This window comes from Lepisosteus platostomus, chromosome 3, assembly GCF_059453375.1.
Source record: "Lepisosteus platostomus isolate fLepPlt1 chromosome 3, fLepPlt1.hap1, whole genome shotgun sequence".
In the NCBI taxonomy this organism is placed as follows: Eukaryota; Metazoa; Chordata; class Actinopteri; order Semionotiformes; family Lepisosteidae; genus Lepisosteus; species Lepisosteus platostomus.
In genome coordinates, this window is record NC_142613.1 from 14081217 (window position 1) to 14095931 (window position 14715).

A 14715-nucleotide genomic window follows, 5' to 3' on the forward strand; every position below is an offset into this window, starting at 1 on the left:
TCAGGATCGGCTGCCTGACGCTGCGCCAGGTCTGGCAGGCCCACCCCCAGCGGCCCCTCACGGGCCGTGGCCGCGGTGCTCACCCCCGCCACGGTGCGGACAGCCTCCTCACGCTGCTCCCGCCGGGCGCAGTGGTGGCAGTCCACGGCCTCGCAGGGGCGCCGCGAGAGAGCGTCGGCATTGAGATGGCGAGACCCCACACGGTGCACGACAGTGAAGTCGTACTCCTGCAGGATCTCTATCCATCGCGCCATCTGCCCCTCTGGCTCCTTAAAGTGGAGCAGCCAGGTGAGGGACGCATGGTCGGTCCTCAGCCGGAACCAGGTCACGAACAGGTACGGCCTGAAGTGGTGGACCGCCGCCATCACTGCCAGCAGCTCGCGACTGGTCACGCAGTAGTTCCGCTCAGGCCTAGTCAAAGCCCGACTATAGTAGGCCACTACGCGCTCCCCATCCGGCCCCTCCTGCGCCAACACCGCACCCACCCCCAAGTCACTCGCGTCGGTGTTGAGAACATACGGCAACCGCGGGTCGGGGTAGGCCAGCACGGGGGCCCCCACCAGAGCTTCACGCAACCGGCCGAAGGCAGTCTCACAGCCCGAGTCCCAGTCAAAACGGCGGCCCTTGTCGGTGAGGTGGTGCAGCGGGGCAGCGATGCTGGCTACCACTCCCAGCATGCCCAGCGGTACTACGAGCGCCTAGGGGCGCTTCCTCCTCACCACCAGGCGAGGGCGTTACAATATAATTAATATAAAAGCTTTACAAATACAAAAGTCAACTTTCATTATTAGTATTAATTTTATTAAAGTATAACTTCAGCAAAATATTAACAGTACTGTAGCCTTTGAAGCTAAACATCTCACAAAAATCCAGATCATTAAGCTACTAACTTTTATCGGCTAGATAGGCCAAATGTTATATCCATGTTTGTATACAGTACACCCTATGTTCTTATAAGGGTTAAATAAAATAAAGTTTAGAACTTTTGAGTGTGCTCACCTAGACGCAGCAGTTCCAACTCAACATAGATCATTCTTGGGACTTGATTGCTTATTCTTCAAGAACTGCTTAGTCTCATCTGATAATGGAAGCAGTTTTGCTGATACTGTTTTGAGTCTGAAAATGCTAAATTATGTTGTTGTTTTTTTAATTTAACTCTTGTAACTCTTTATACTTGTAATTTTCTGTCAATGTTTCTTGAGCACCAGGTGTCAAAGTACAGCATTTAAATTTCAACTTTATTGAGAGCTTATTATTATGTGGCCTGCTCATTCTGTTCATTTGATCATTTTTTCACATGAACTGAGATTATACTGTACATGTAGGAAATACATAGGATATATCTGATATCACTCTTTACGGAGCCTGGGAGGGGCCATCAATAGGAAAAAAAAGTTATATAGAGGGAACGATTTTACAATTTGTGCGCACGAAATAACTAAATTGTTCCCTCGTTTTCATTAAATTCGTGCGCCTGAAATAACTAAAATGTTCCCTCGTATTCTCTAATTCGTACGCACTAAATTACTTTTTCCTTTGTTTTCTTTGTGTCACGGTAGTCGCACACACATAGAACATTTCTAAAACGACAGCATTATCTCCGGCTGCATGCAAATACTATCAAACGCTAGTTAACACGTTACCGCGTCTTTATACTGTATATAGTACAATAAAGCCTAACTGTCTAACACTGCTGTAGATTAGAATAATGGATAGAGATGAACTGATTAAGTTTTATTTTGGTTTGGGGATGGGTTATGAGGGGATTGTAGCTACTCTTGAACTACAGGGCATCACTGTCAGCAAGTGGCGACCAAAGAGGATTCTCAGGTTCAATGGGCTCTACCGACAGCGATATGCTAACATACTGTAGAAGAAGTGATTGGCTTTATTGTTGACCAACTGCGAAGGAAAGAGTTAAAAAACATTATTTTGTGCGCACTAATTAAATAAAACGAGGGAACGATTTAGTTATCTTGTGAGCACAAATTGTAAATCGTTCCCTTGAAATAACTTATTTTTCCTACTGATGGCTCCTCCCGGGCTCCGTAATTCTCTGTGTCATCTACAGCAAAACCTGTGTAGAAGAATTTCACTCACTATGAAAAGCTTTTAAGTTTTAACTTCTGTTTTTTACTCATTTAGAAGACAAAAACATGTTCACATGGTGCTCCTTTAGTAAACCTCAAACATTACACTATAATTAAATGTCAATTTATATGAAATGTATATCCCCTTTACAGTAGCCTTTTACAGCAAAAGTGTTTTTTATCCATTGGTGGGTTTAGGAAAGCAATGAATGATGTAGGACCTTAACACTCCTACATCAGGATTGAGCAAAATAACAAATAAAGTTAAAAAAGTTTGAAAACTAAAATGAAACTGCAACTGAAAAATAACATGAAAATGAAATGAAAATGTAGTTAAAATATGCAAAATGTTATTTTTATATGTATTATATTATCATTTACTCTCCCATCTCAACATAACGTCCTTTGCTTGCCTCAGATCTATTGGCAAGGAGTGTTTATTTCTGCAGCACACAATAGGTCAGTGGGATTTTAAAAATAAGCAATACCTTTAAATTCATTTTAATCAACAATTTTATAAGTCATTTTAAAGAATAGGGCAAAAGAAGGTAAAGACAAGCTATGCAAAATGCAAGAAGGTAGAGTAGGTTAAGGTGTTAAATAAATATATAGAGATCCAGGACTAAAGAAAAAAAAGAACATAAAACACGACCAACTTTAATTTTCCTTTTCCTTTCACTAGTAACAGTGATGGTGAAAATAAACGATTTTTACTAGGAATAAAATATTCCTAAAACAAAAGATTTGAAAAGCACAGCGTACAGTATATTTAGTGTTGGTGGTTTATGTTTCTATTTTATATACAAGTATTTATTAGAAATACTGTATATTGTACAATCTAGATCATCAAGCACTAACATATTTTTAAGGTTGTGTTCCGTAGCTTAACTTGTGTTCATTTCTGGTCATCAGATGAACTAAGACACATTAAGCACGACAGCTATGCTTTTCTGTGTGAGCTCATTTTCAAGTTTCCTGTGTGTGTTAGATGTGCAGTTCAACTTGTAAATCACATATTGTCTGATGTGGGACTGCTGCTGGACCATGAAACTCTTCATATTATTTCTTACACTGAGTAAGTAATTTACAAATATGAACTACTCGCTGTTGCTAACCTGATATTTAAAAAATATCACATTTTTAGATTGTTATGTTTTGATAAATATTATTATTTATTGTTGTTTCTCATACAGTGGGCTTTCAAGTGTGTCCAGGTTGGTCAGGTATGTTGCTAATTTTCAAGCACAATCAGAAATATCTGATCCAGATCTCTTGTAATTCATTGGCAAAAATTCTTAATGTATAAAAGGAATATTTTCTCACTGCATTTAAAAGATTTTAAATTCTCTCCAGAATCTTTTTAAAGTAACCTTTCTATGGTAACTTTCATAAGTTTCATAAGTAAGAAATGTACAGTAGTTAGAAACATGATAATTTGGAAACTGAATTCACATCAAGCACAGACTATCACTTTGTCAGTAAGCTAAAACAAATTAAATACATGTATTGTATATCTGAATTATCTACATTATACATACTGTATGTACATTATGTATATATGTCCTTCAAATAATCTACACTTAATTTATACTTCTTAAATTCATGACAGGATCATGCCTTTTTTAAAGGAAGATCAATTTATTTAATCAACAATTAATGACAACATTAAAGAATGCCTTATTTATATTATTGCAGACAATAAACGACAAAGACTTTTAAAGACATATAAGCTCACCCATCTTTAACTACTTTATGATATGTTTTGTATTCTTCGATACCTTTTAATACAATGGGATTTTGAGCACCATTCATGCAATTTACCAAAATTGAATACGTTTGATTAAAATACATTTTAATTGATTCAATTGCTGAACATTTTTTGTAGTAACAGACCTACTTCTACAACCTCTTATTGAGCTGGACCAAGAGCAGATTGATATAGAAGACTATGCCAGAGCTCGCTGTGAATCTGACAGTGGAAGACAATGTCATTTCTACATTGATCAGAGTCAAAACCCTTTCAGATCAACACCGCACAGTTTTGGTGTCTGTCAGCTCACTGTGTATGTCAGTGAGCTGCTAGAAAACAAAACTCGTCAGGATAAAATGGAGATCTTTCTAAGCTGCACTGTTGAAACTCTAATTGGGAACCAAGCAGTTCTCTCAAAGCGAAGTGGGATGAAAAAACTAGAAGTGTTTGGTGAGTCCTTTTTCTGTTTTTAATAGTGATTCAAAATAATTTTGACTAAATAGCACAGGAATGATATCTCAGTCACCTTTGTGTGGTTATAAAGATGTCCTAGTATAAAACGTTGGTCAGATGAATATCAGTGATGGCCCCAAACTGATAAAAATACTAGTGATAGCATTTCCAACTTGTAAAGATACCGTACATTAGTCTTCCCCTACAAGAAGCTGCTGAATCAGAGTCAATATGTGGTGAGACAACAGCATCTTTTCTCTGTCATTTATCTTTGTTATTGTAAATCACATTGTAATGTATTTTTAATGTGGCTTGCACACATTACAATAGTATTTATAAGTTTACATCTACTTTCTGCCTAATGATGCATTTTCTTATCATTATTTGAAATAAAAATATAATATATACAATATATACAGTATGTTTTTGTACACATCCAAACATTGAAGCAGCATGGTGGTGCAGTGGTTAGCATTTCTGCCTTGCAGTTCTGAGCCCAGGGCTCATTCCTGACTTGGGGTGCTACCTGTGTGCACTTTGTATGTTCTCCCCATGTTTGCTTGGGTTTTCTCTGGGTGCTTTGGTTTCTTCTTACAACCCAAAACCATACTGGTAAGTTAATTGGCTTCTGATGGGAGTGTGTTTGTGCCTGTATATGCCCGTTGATGTACTGGTGTCCTCTTCAGGGTCTACTCTTTTTTGCGCCCGTTGTTTACCGGGTTAGGCTCCTCTATGACCCTGAGTTGGAAGAAATGGTTAGAAAATGGCTGGATGGATATCCAGCTTTTGACTTATCTCACTGTAGTAGTGAAGGATTCAGGAACAGGCATTTTATTGTGTTTGCATTCATCTCTTTCCACAAAAGTTATGGACAGCATGATAGTAATTTAAGGTATCTCTTCTCTTACCTACTTTGAATCGTGTTTCTGCATGTAAGGGAGAAACATGTTTTTGTTTTTAATCCTATAGATAGTCTTCGTATTGTTGTGGACACAGAACATATCAGAAAAGAGAAAATCGTTACAATTCGCTGTGAAGTTCGGAGAGGAACACGATGCCATTTTTACACTGATGAGAGCAGAGCTCCTTTCAGAACAGTGCCCTTCAGGGAAGAGTTTAAAGTCTGTCTCCTCACGGTGACTGGATGGGAGCTGCTGGGACAGAGGAGTAAGGGGACTGGGACCGACGTCTTAATGAGCTGTGCTGCTGAACTGACCACAGAGGGGAGAACAGTTTTTTCACTGAGCAGCAGAACCATCAGGATCCAGGTGGAAAGTAAGAACCATTTTATTTTCAATTCTTTGAAAGAATCAAAGTCATGCAGAAAGTTTTTTAAAATCATGATGCTTATTAATTTTGTTTCCTGAAGAGAGCAAGAAAAACTAATTGTGTCTTATACTGTATGATCTATTAAATTTATATTATTATATTCATATTCACTGTAAATTCATACATGCATTATACAGCGAATTTACAGGAGTAAATTCACATGTAGACAAGTGCATGCAGGTTTGAAAAAAATACAAAACATAACACACAAAATGGGAAATGTTTCCAGGGCAACGTATTGGGACTTGTTTAAAGGTTTCTGCAGTCATTTATATCTTCTACCTACTGGTAGCTTGAAGCCAGTACAGTGGATTGTTTGAAGAAGCAGGTGGTGAGAGTCTCTTATAAATTAAAGACAACTTTAAAGTTAGTTAAATGGATTGAATGGTTTATTATTTCTTGACTATCCTTTATCTCTATTTCTTTAGTTTAGATAGGAATAGTGTGGCAGTATAAAACACATCTCATTCCTCATAAAAGAAGTTTATTTCAGAGTTCTAGCTTATTTACCTGTATTTCATCAGAGTTAACAAGGTGAAAATGTAAAAACAAAAAACAGATCCTGTCTCCCTCTGGAGGTCTATTGTTACTTTAGGTGTATTCACCCTGCCTAAGATGGGCTAGCCCTGTGCTCCCCATACAACAAAACACAAAATCACTATGTGAATTGTTTAGTAAGTTCAAACTGAGCTTTCTTGCTCTCTGTGTCCTTTCCACTCTCCCCCTTTACAATACTTGTTGATGATTGAGGAGAATGAGTCCACAAATAATTGTGACTAACAGTGCCCCTGCTACCAATCATGAACACAATGTGATTTTTATATTGTAATAAAACAGATTTTACTGTTAATCACTTACTGATATCACTCCTATTCCAGGTTCTACAGAAATAGAAGGCTTCAATCCTGGATTTAGTAAATTTCAATTCAGGTTTAAAAAGAGTAAAATGTTTCTGACTTCTACTTATTTTATTCTGATCTAAATATATAAAACACAACTTGTACTGTACATATTCGTCATCCCCACTGCACTGTAAACTCCTAGTCTGTTTTACATAGAACCTTTAGCACTCTGCTCAGATTATAGAATTCATATTGAAATCATGCTTGTTTCTTCAATACTTCTAGTTTAATAATGCAAGACAATATGCCAATTTTTTTATGAAGTCTCACAAGAGTTTTGTAATATTTTTTGGGCAACAAAATGCTGGTAGTTTTTCAAATGCAACTCGTGATTCAGAAAGATTTGCTATGGAGTAACTTTTGGCATTGGGGCTTGTGATAGGGTTGTGCTCTGGAATTAAATCGCAATATACTGTACCGTAAATGAATTACACATGTCCTTTTCGTTTGTTCAAGATTACACAGAAGCAAATTCCACACTTGGATCTGGTAAGTATAATTCTGGGGTCAGGTCAAAGACAATGAAACATGACACCCGTTTATGGGTCCTTTCTTATGTGGTTTACTCACTTGCTTACTGTAGTGTTAAATAAGCTTGAGTGAATTCATCATTGAAATTTAGCCACCCAGTTACAGTAGTTTCTGACATCTTTATCCACCCTTGCAATTTCATCCTAGAAAATAATTACTGAAGCTCTTGCTTGGGAAAAATGTATGCCTAAATGTTTTGTTACAGTCATCTAAAAATTACAGTACATACAGTATGCATTATTAGGGATTATATACTGTAACTATTTCTTGTGTTCCTGACAATTTCTTGTGCATAGCAACTTGCTGTTTTTAATGCTTCTTAGTCTGAGTAAAAAATGACCAAAAATTACATTTACTGTAGCGATCTTTAATTCACAATTACAAATTATTTAATATACTGCAGAATCATTACAAACATGATTACAAAATGTTTATATTGTAATAAAACAGATTTTACTGTTCATCACTTATTGATATCACTCTTATTCCTGGTCCTACAGAAATAGAAGGCTTCAGTCCTGGATTCAGTAAGTTTCAATTCAGGTTTAAAGAGAGTTAAATGTTTGTGACGTCTACTTATTTTATTCTGATCTAAATACATAAAACCCAACTTGTACTGTATATATTCATCATCCCCACTGCATTTTAAACTCCTAGTCTGTTTTACATAGAACCTTTAGCACTCTGCTCAGATTATAGAATTCATATTGAAATCATGCTTGTTTCTTCAATACTTCTAGTTTAATAATGCAAGACAATATGCCAATTTTTTTATGAAGTCTCACAAGAATTTTGTAATATTTTTAGGTAACAAAATGCTGGTAGTTTTTCAAATGCAACTTGTGATTCAGAAAGATTTGCTATGGAGTAGCTTTTGGTATTGGGGCTTGTGCTAGGGTTGTGTTCTGGAATTAAATGGCAATATACCATTAATGAATTACAGATGTCCTTTTCGTTTGTTCAAGATTACACAGAAGCAAATTCCACACTTGGTTATGGTAAGTATGATTCCAGGATCAGGTCAAAGACAATGAAACATGGCACCTGTTTATGGGGCCTTTCTTATGTGGTTTACTCACCTGCCTGCTGTAGTGTTAAATTAGCTTGAGTGAATTCATCATTGAAATTTAGCCACCGAGTTACAGTAGTTTCTGACATCTTAACCACCCTTGAAATTTCATCCCAGAAAAGAATTACTGAAGCTCTTGCTTGGGAAAAATGTATGCCTAAATGTTTTGTTACAGTCATCTTAAAATTACAGTACATATGCATGATTAGTGATTATACAGTATACTGTAGGTGAACTATTTATTGTGTTCCTGACTATTTTTTGTGCATAGCAACTTGCTGTTTTTAATGCTTCTTAGTCTGAGTAAAAAATGACCAAACATTACATTTACTGTAGCAATCTTTAATTCACAATTAAAAATTCTTTAATATACTGCAGAATCATTACAAACATGATTACAAAATTCAAAATAACCTTCTGTATACGAGTACAAGCAGCCAATATGAAGTGCTGTATTAGGTATTAAATCACATTTACCAATCTGACCTAACTGATTCTTTGTCAAGTATTCCTTGTCATTAACATCATACGTCTCTCTCTACACATTCTTAAGGCTAACAAGCTACTGTACATTCTGTACTATAAAATACAGATATACAAGGGTTAACTGCATGTTTGGGCAGCATGGTGGTTAGCATTGTTCACTTGCAGAGCTGTGACTCTGAGGTGCGATCTGCAAGGGTCTTGTACTGTAAGTTTTCCCCATCTTTTCTTGGGTTCCCTCTGGGTGCTCCAGTTTCCTCCCAAAGCCCACATACTGGATGGCTTCTGAAAAATGTGGCCCTGGTGTGAGAATGTGCGTTTGTGTCTGTGTGTGCCCTGTAATGCCGTCCTGACCAGGGCATATCCTGCCTTGCGTCTGTTGCTTTCAAGAATAGGCTCCAGCTCCCCCATGCTCATCCCTGTATTGGATAAAGTGGTTAGAAATGGATGGATGGAGCTTTATGTTAAAATGTTTAACACGGAGTGAAAAGAGCTGAGCCATGATAATCTGAGATTAATGCATAACAGTACAGAGATAACTTTAAAGTCTCACAATAATTTTGTAATACACATTTTTAGTCAAATGTTCTTGATCCTTTGTCTCCTTTTTTTAGAACATGATCATCACTTTTTCATCTTGGTAGCTGCTGGTGCCAGTGGACTTCCCTTTCTTGTGGTAGCAGTAGTCCTGATCTCCCTGTACTTCAAAAACAGTGCGTTTGTACTCTATTTGTTACAAAATCAATAACCCAGGGTCTTCTACACTTGGGATGGGATATTCCTACAGTAATAGAAAGTTGCTGTAGTTTCAAGACGTTTCATTAGTAAACTGTATTTTTCTCATTGTAAATAAATGATGTACTGTATTTCCTAGCTTTCACTTAATCTAGTAGCTTTATTCTTCTGAACCACTGGGGGTCAGGTACTCCATCATGCATGCCTGTTCCTCTTATAGCGACTCAAGGCTCTCGTGAGATAAAGCTACTTTAGTTTTTCAATTACCAAACCTCACAAGACATAAAAATAATCAGAGAATGTGAAAGAGAGTTTCTCCCGTTTAAATAATAAAATGTATCTGACTCTTTTTGATTAAATTGGTATGTAAGTTAATATGTCAATGTTCTTAAGGTTATTGTGCAGCATGTCATGCTGTTTTGCACTAATTGTTTCAAATACATCAATATAAGCTGCTCACTCAGTTTAAGCTACAGATGTCCAATCCTGGAAGTGAAGAGTTGATGTTTCTGTAGGTTTTCATTCCAGTTCAGTGCTGAATGAACTAAATCTGCTTAGGTTTACTGTAACAACTTCTCCTAGTTCCTCAAGTGCTGGAGTTTTAAGGAGACTTGGGAAACCGGTCAATAGACCAATGGAACCAGACAATGGAACAATGGCTGCAGAAATGGGTGACACAAAAGTCAGCAACTGACCAGTACAGTGTATTTTATATGGACAGGCAATGCTAATTAGGGGGTATAGTACTTACTGAAAGACAAAGGAATTTTAAAATGTTAGTAATAAAATAATGAAAAATATATATTCATTATAAGATTTTATTGTTTGACAGCTAGCATGCATTTTAATATCTAAACACAGAAATATGCCATCATTTTCAAAATGGTTCTTGAGTACAGTCTTTACAACTATTGAGAAACTAAAAGAAATTGACATCATTCTAGAGATGCCATTTGGCATGCCAGGGTTTGGATATGGCCGTATCAGGCCTCCAAGAAACTGGAGATTGTAGCCATTTTTAAAAATATAAAAATGCGTTTCATATCCAGATGTATTTAATGAAAAATTAAGATGCCTTTTCTTATCTCTCTTTAGGAAGGAAGAAACAGGAAAGAGAAAGGTGAACATTTTATTCTCTATTCTGCCTTTTCCTTTTTGAAGTTCAATATGTGGACTGGCTTATCATGATAAAGTCTTGGAACTCTGGTCATCAGAATAATAAATTAATATGTTTGCCAAATGAATTATTAGAACAGCCTTTTTCAGTTAGCTATGGCTAGATTCTTAGGCTTGTTGCTGCTTGATCACTTTGATTCTTTGGAATGATTAGAAGGTTAATGGATTTTAAAAAAATACAAACAGGTAAACAAGGTTTGACTCGAGATGGAAATTAAATGAATATTTATATCTGTCTTTGCCCTAAGGGAAATTGAACAAGAGGGAGACAATACTCTTGTTTGTAAGTATGAATAAAAACTATCTTTTGAGATGTAATTAATTAGATCTTTCTCAAAGTCTCAGATAGTTATTTTCTTTTTTCAACAGATGCTACAATCAATAAAGTGAAAAAACAGACTACAATGGTAAATACACTGCAATGCACAAAGAATGTATATTAGATGCACAATTTATTTGGCTGAAATATCATAATATTTCATAAAGGAGAAGTCAAAATGGATGGACAATACAGAAGTGTACAATTATTGTAAATGGTACTAAGATATACTAAGGACCCAATGCTTTTTCAGACAAGTGTATCAACATTGTGTGAAAAAATGTGGTACTTTGAATTTGAAATGTTGTCTCTCCTCATCTTCACAGCAGATGCAGAAAAGGGAAGCAGGCATGTGCTATTCTACTGTGAATGCTAACTGTAGTTGAGCTAAATCTAAAGTCAGAGCACGCTACCTTGAAGATGCACTAAGAGAGAACAAAGCTGAGGAAACATCAGAGTAGGGATTCCTGATCTCAGTAAAGACTGATAATAAATATTGATTGACTGGAGCAATTTCTTTATGTGTTTATGATTTACTGATGAAATTCTTTAAAGTTGTATTAAGGACAGTTATAAAGCGGGGATTTTGCCGTTACAATATACTGTACTGTAAATTTATCTAATTTTTTGCTTATTCATTTGTTTGTATCTTATTTAATTTGAATTACTTTCTATTACATCATTTCCATAATTATATAAAATGCCAACTTCTTATTTGCTTAAAATTCTGACTTAAAAATAAATTGTTGTAACCTACAGTAGATACAGTATATGACTTTGTCCTGTGATGAAATGGCATACTATCAATGGTGTATCCTGCCATTTGCTCACTGCTTTCAGGGATAAACCCTGGCTCCCCTGTGATCCTGAATTGGATGAAATGGTTAGAAAATGGATAAATGGATAAGACATCTTTCAAACACAAAACCCCAGACAGGCTAATTAATAAAAATGCATTTACGGTATTTGTACACCCCCTATCATCCTCAAATACCAAGCATCACATAGCGTGTGTTTCCTTTATTTTCCTGCATAGCTTGGTAATAAAGTGTTAACCAGGCAACAGAATTAAACAGGACAAATATTATATATAAATTGCATGACACATGATACTTCACATCTACAGTGTGACACAGTGGGGAAAATTGAGTTTTGTTGTTGTGATACCGCTGGTCACCACTATACTGTAGGCTCTTTGTATTTCTGACAGTCATGTGGGAATGCACTCTCCTATTAATAATAATAATAATAATAATAATAATAATAATAATAATAATAATAATAATTAATAATAATTGCTTACACTTATATAGTGCTTTTCTGGACACTCCACTCAAAGCGCTTTACAGGTAAGGGGGACTGCCCTCCACCACCACCAATGTGCAGCATCCACCTGGATATGCGACGGCAGCCATATTGCGCCAGAATGCTCATCACACACCAGCTATCTGTGGGGAGGAGAGCAGAGTAATGTAGCCAATTCATAGAGGAGGATTATTAGGAGGCCAGGACGCCAGGGTTACACCCCTACTCTTTTCGAGAAACGCCCTGGGATTTTTTATGACCACAGAGAGTCAGGACCTCGGTTTTACGTCTCATCCAAAGGACAGCGCCTGTTTACAGTATAGTGTCCCTGTCACTATACTGGGGCATTAGGACCCACATGGACCGCAGGGTACTGGTACTGACCAGGCTCACACCTGCTTACCTTCAGTGGGTTGCCAGTTGTGAGTTGCAGGGTGATAAGGCTGCTGCACCATGGGGGGGGTCTTTAATTGAGTGCCCTATATCAAATGCTCATGCTGCTGGTGTGGTAGTTCGTTGCAGAACCTTGCCAAACATACAGTTTAGGTGCTGAAACACTCTTATCAAAGAGAGTATTTTTTCTCCTCTTTCATCAAGCTGATCGCTCACCCCTCAAACAATCCTAGAACAGTTTCCACATCTTATCAAATATATATTTGAATATCCCACAATATATAATTTTTAAATACAAAATTACACCAAATTTCTTTGTTTTGTATGTTGCATGTTTCCTTTTCAGAGAGAGACAAGCAAGACGGAGAATAATGAGTCATCACAGCTTTTTACGTGTGCTGACTAACAGCAAGACAAAGCACTCTAGACATGTTGCAGAAGTTTACAGGAACATTTATTCTGTTCCAATTGTCCTGAATACATTCATTGTGTACTGTATATCATCTACAAATCTTAACATCTCCTGGGGTGGGATCCTGTAAAATGGAAACAAAATTTTCAAGAGTTTAACTGTGTGAATCTTGCTGTGAAGTATAGACAATCATTCATTTTATGTCACATATAATCTTTAAATAATCTATGTTGTAAATATTAAAAGTTATAGTTTTAGATTATTTTTGCTACAGTTTATTTCAAATGCATATCTTGTGGTTTCATAGACAAAGTAAACATTTTGATTTATTCAATCATATAGTTATTAATGTAGATCTGAGAAATAATCAGGATCTCTGGGCCCATTCACAGGATTGCTTTTATTCACTTTGACTTGCTTCTTATGGAGAGCAATGTGAACAAGTGAAGTTTAAAAAGGAAATGAACCTGTCTACACTGCATGATCATGACAAGAAGTATCAAACATTTCAACTCAAATAGATTGAGAAGAGTGAAAAATAGATAATACATTTTTAATCAGTACTTCAAAGCTATAATTGTAACAAAACATTAGCAGCCTGTGTAGCAAAAGAACCAACAAATATCCAGTAGATGGTTAAAGTGCTGACTGCTAGGTGAGATCTTGTGATAAAAAAATACTAGTTACTAACAGCAGCTAAATGGGCCCAATGGCCTTTTTCTTCGCATCCATGTTTGTATACATCTCATGTTCTTGTAACAGGTAAATAAAATAAATATAAATATAATATATTTGCTCACCTGGATGCTACAGTTCCAACATTTAATGTTCAGGGGTATTTGCAGTTTCTGGGTGTTACATCTCTACTTATCTTTTCTCAGCATTACTAATAGATAATCATTATGAAGTCTGTTCATTCACTTACTTTTTATTAACATTAACTTATGTTGAATGTGTAGCGGTGAGGCTTATTAATAAGGCAGAATTAAGTGTATCTGAGCTTCCCAAATGAGGCCCCATTTCTCTGTTCATCTCTGTGGTGCAGCCACAGAGAAACCATTCATGCAAGATGTTTTCTTTTGATAAGGACAGCTCCCAAAGGGGGATGCACTTAGCTAAGCCTGGCTATCATGATCAATGGTCATCCATTGGCGCCTATCTGTCTAGGGAGTGCCAGTTGGACATCTGGACTGCATTACTAAGTGTCAGGACTAAGTGACTCATATCTCACCTTGATCAACCAATCAGGGACTGGTAGGGCCGAGTAACCCACGTGGGACTCTGATGCCCATAGAACTTTCAGCCAATCAATGAGCTGAAGTTCCTCCAGGTAAAAACAGGCAACACAGAGAGCCTGTGAGATTCAGATTCAGATTCAGATTCAACAAGATTCAGTAAGATTCTGGAGAGGATTCTGTGGACTGTTCTAAAGGGAATTCAAAGGAGAATTCCAGGGCAGGACGGCCCAGGAGTAGAAGGCTCCCAAGGGCAGGACATTCTCGCAGCGCGCCTCCTGACCATCCTGAGACTCAGCCCGGACAACCACGGAACGGCCAGTGTGTCCGAGTGCCAGAACTTTCCTTTGTTCTAAGAGTCTAGAGTGGAGGTTGCCAGAGAGTAACCAGCAGCAGGCCTCGTGAACAGGTCGGAACTGTGGACAGCTGAATCACTATTCAGAACTAGCTCTTCACCAGGAATGAACCGGTCCTCTTCCTGACTTGCTGGGACCAAAAGTCATCTTTTCTCCTGTGCACAAACTTTGCTAGTT

The 14715-nt window shown here is 37.1% G+C and overlaps 1 protein-coding gene across 3 annotated transcripts; it reads left to right on the forward strand.

Moving 5' to 3' along the window:
* The first annotated feature begins 3027 nt into the window (after nucleotides 1–3027).
* LOC148674494 (uncharacterized) lies at nucleotides 3028–11375 on the forward strand. 3 transcript variants are annotated; one of them, XM_088624659.1, is made up of 12 exons: nucleotides 3028–3165; nucleotides 3284–3313; nucleotides 3976–4290; nucleotides 5263–5568; nucleotides 6981–7013; nucleotides 7556–7582; nucleotides 8021–8053; nucleotides 9222–9320; nucleotides 10438–10462; nucleotides 10767–10801; nucleotides 10888–10925; nucleotides 11164–11375. In XM_088624659.1, the coding sequence occupies exons 1-12, from the start codon at nucleotides 3114–3116 to the stop codon at nucleotides 11221–11223; spliced, it is 1053 nt and encodes a 350-aa protein (XP_088480785.1). In that variant the 5' UTR covers nucleotides 3028–3113; the 3' UTR covers nucleotides 11224–11375. The 3 variants fall into 3 exon arrangements, with proteins under 3 accessions (XP_088480785.1, XP_088480787.1, XP_088480786.1); XM_088624661.1 differs by lacking the exon at nucleotides 6981–7013; XM_088624660.1 differs by lacking the exon at nucleotides 3284–3313 and having other exon boundaries at nucleotides 3034–3165.
* Nucleotides 11376–14715: the final 3340 nt, after the last annotated feature.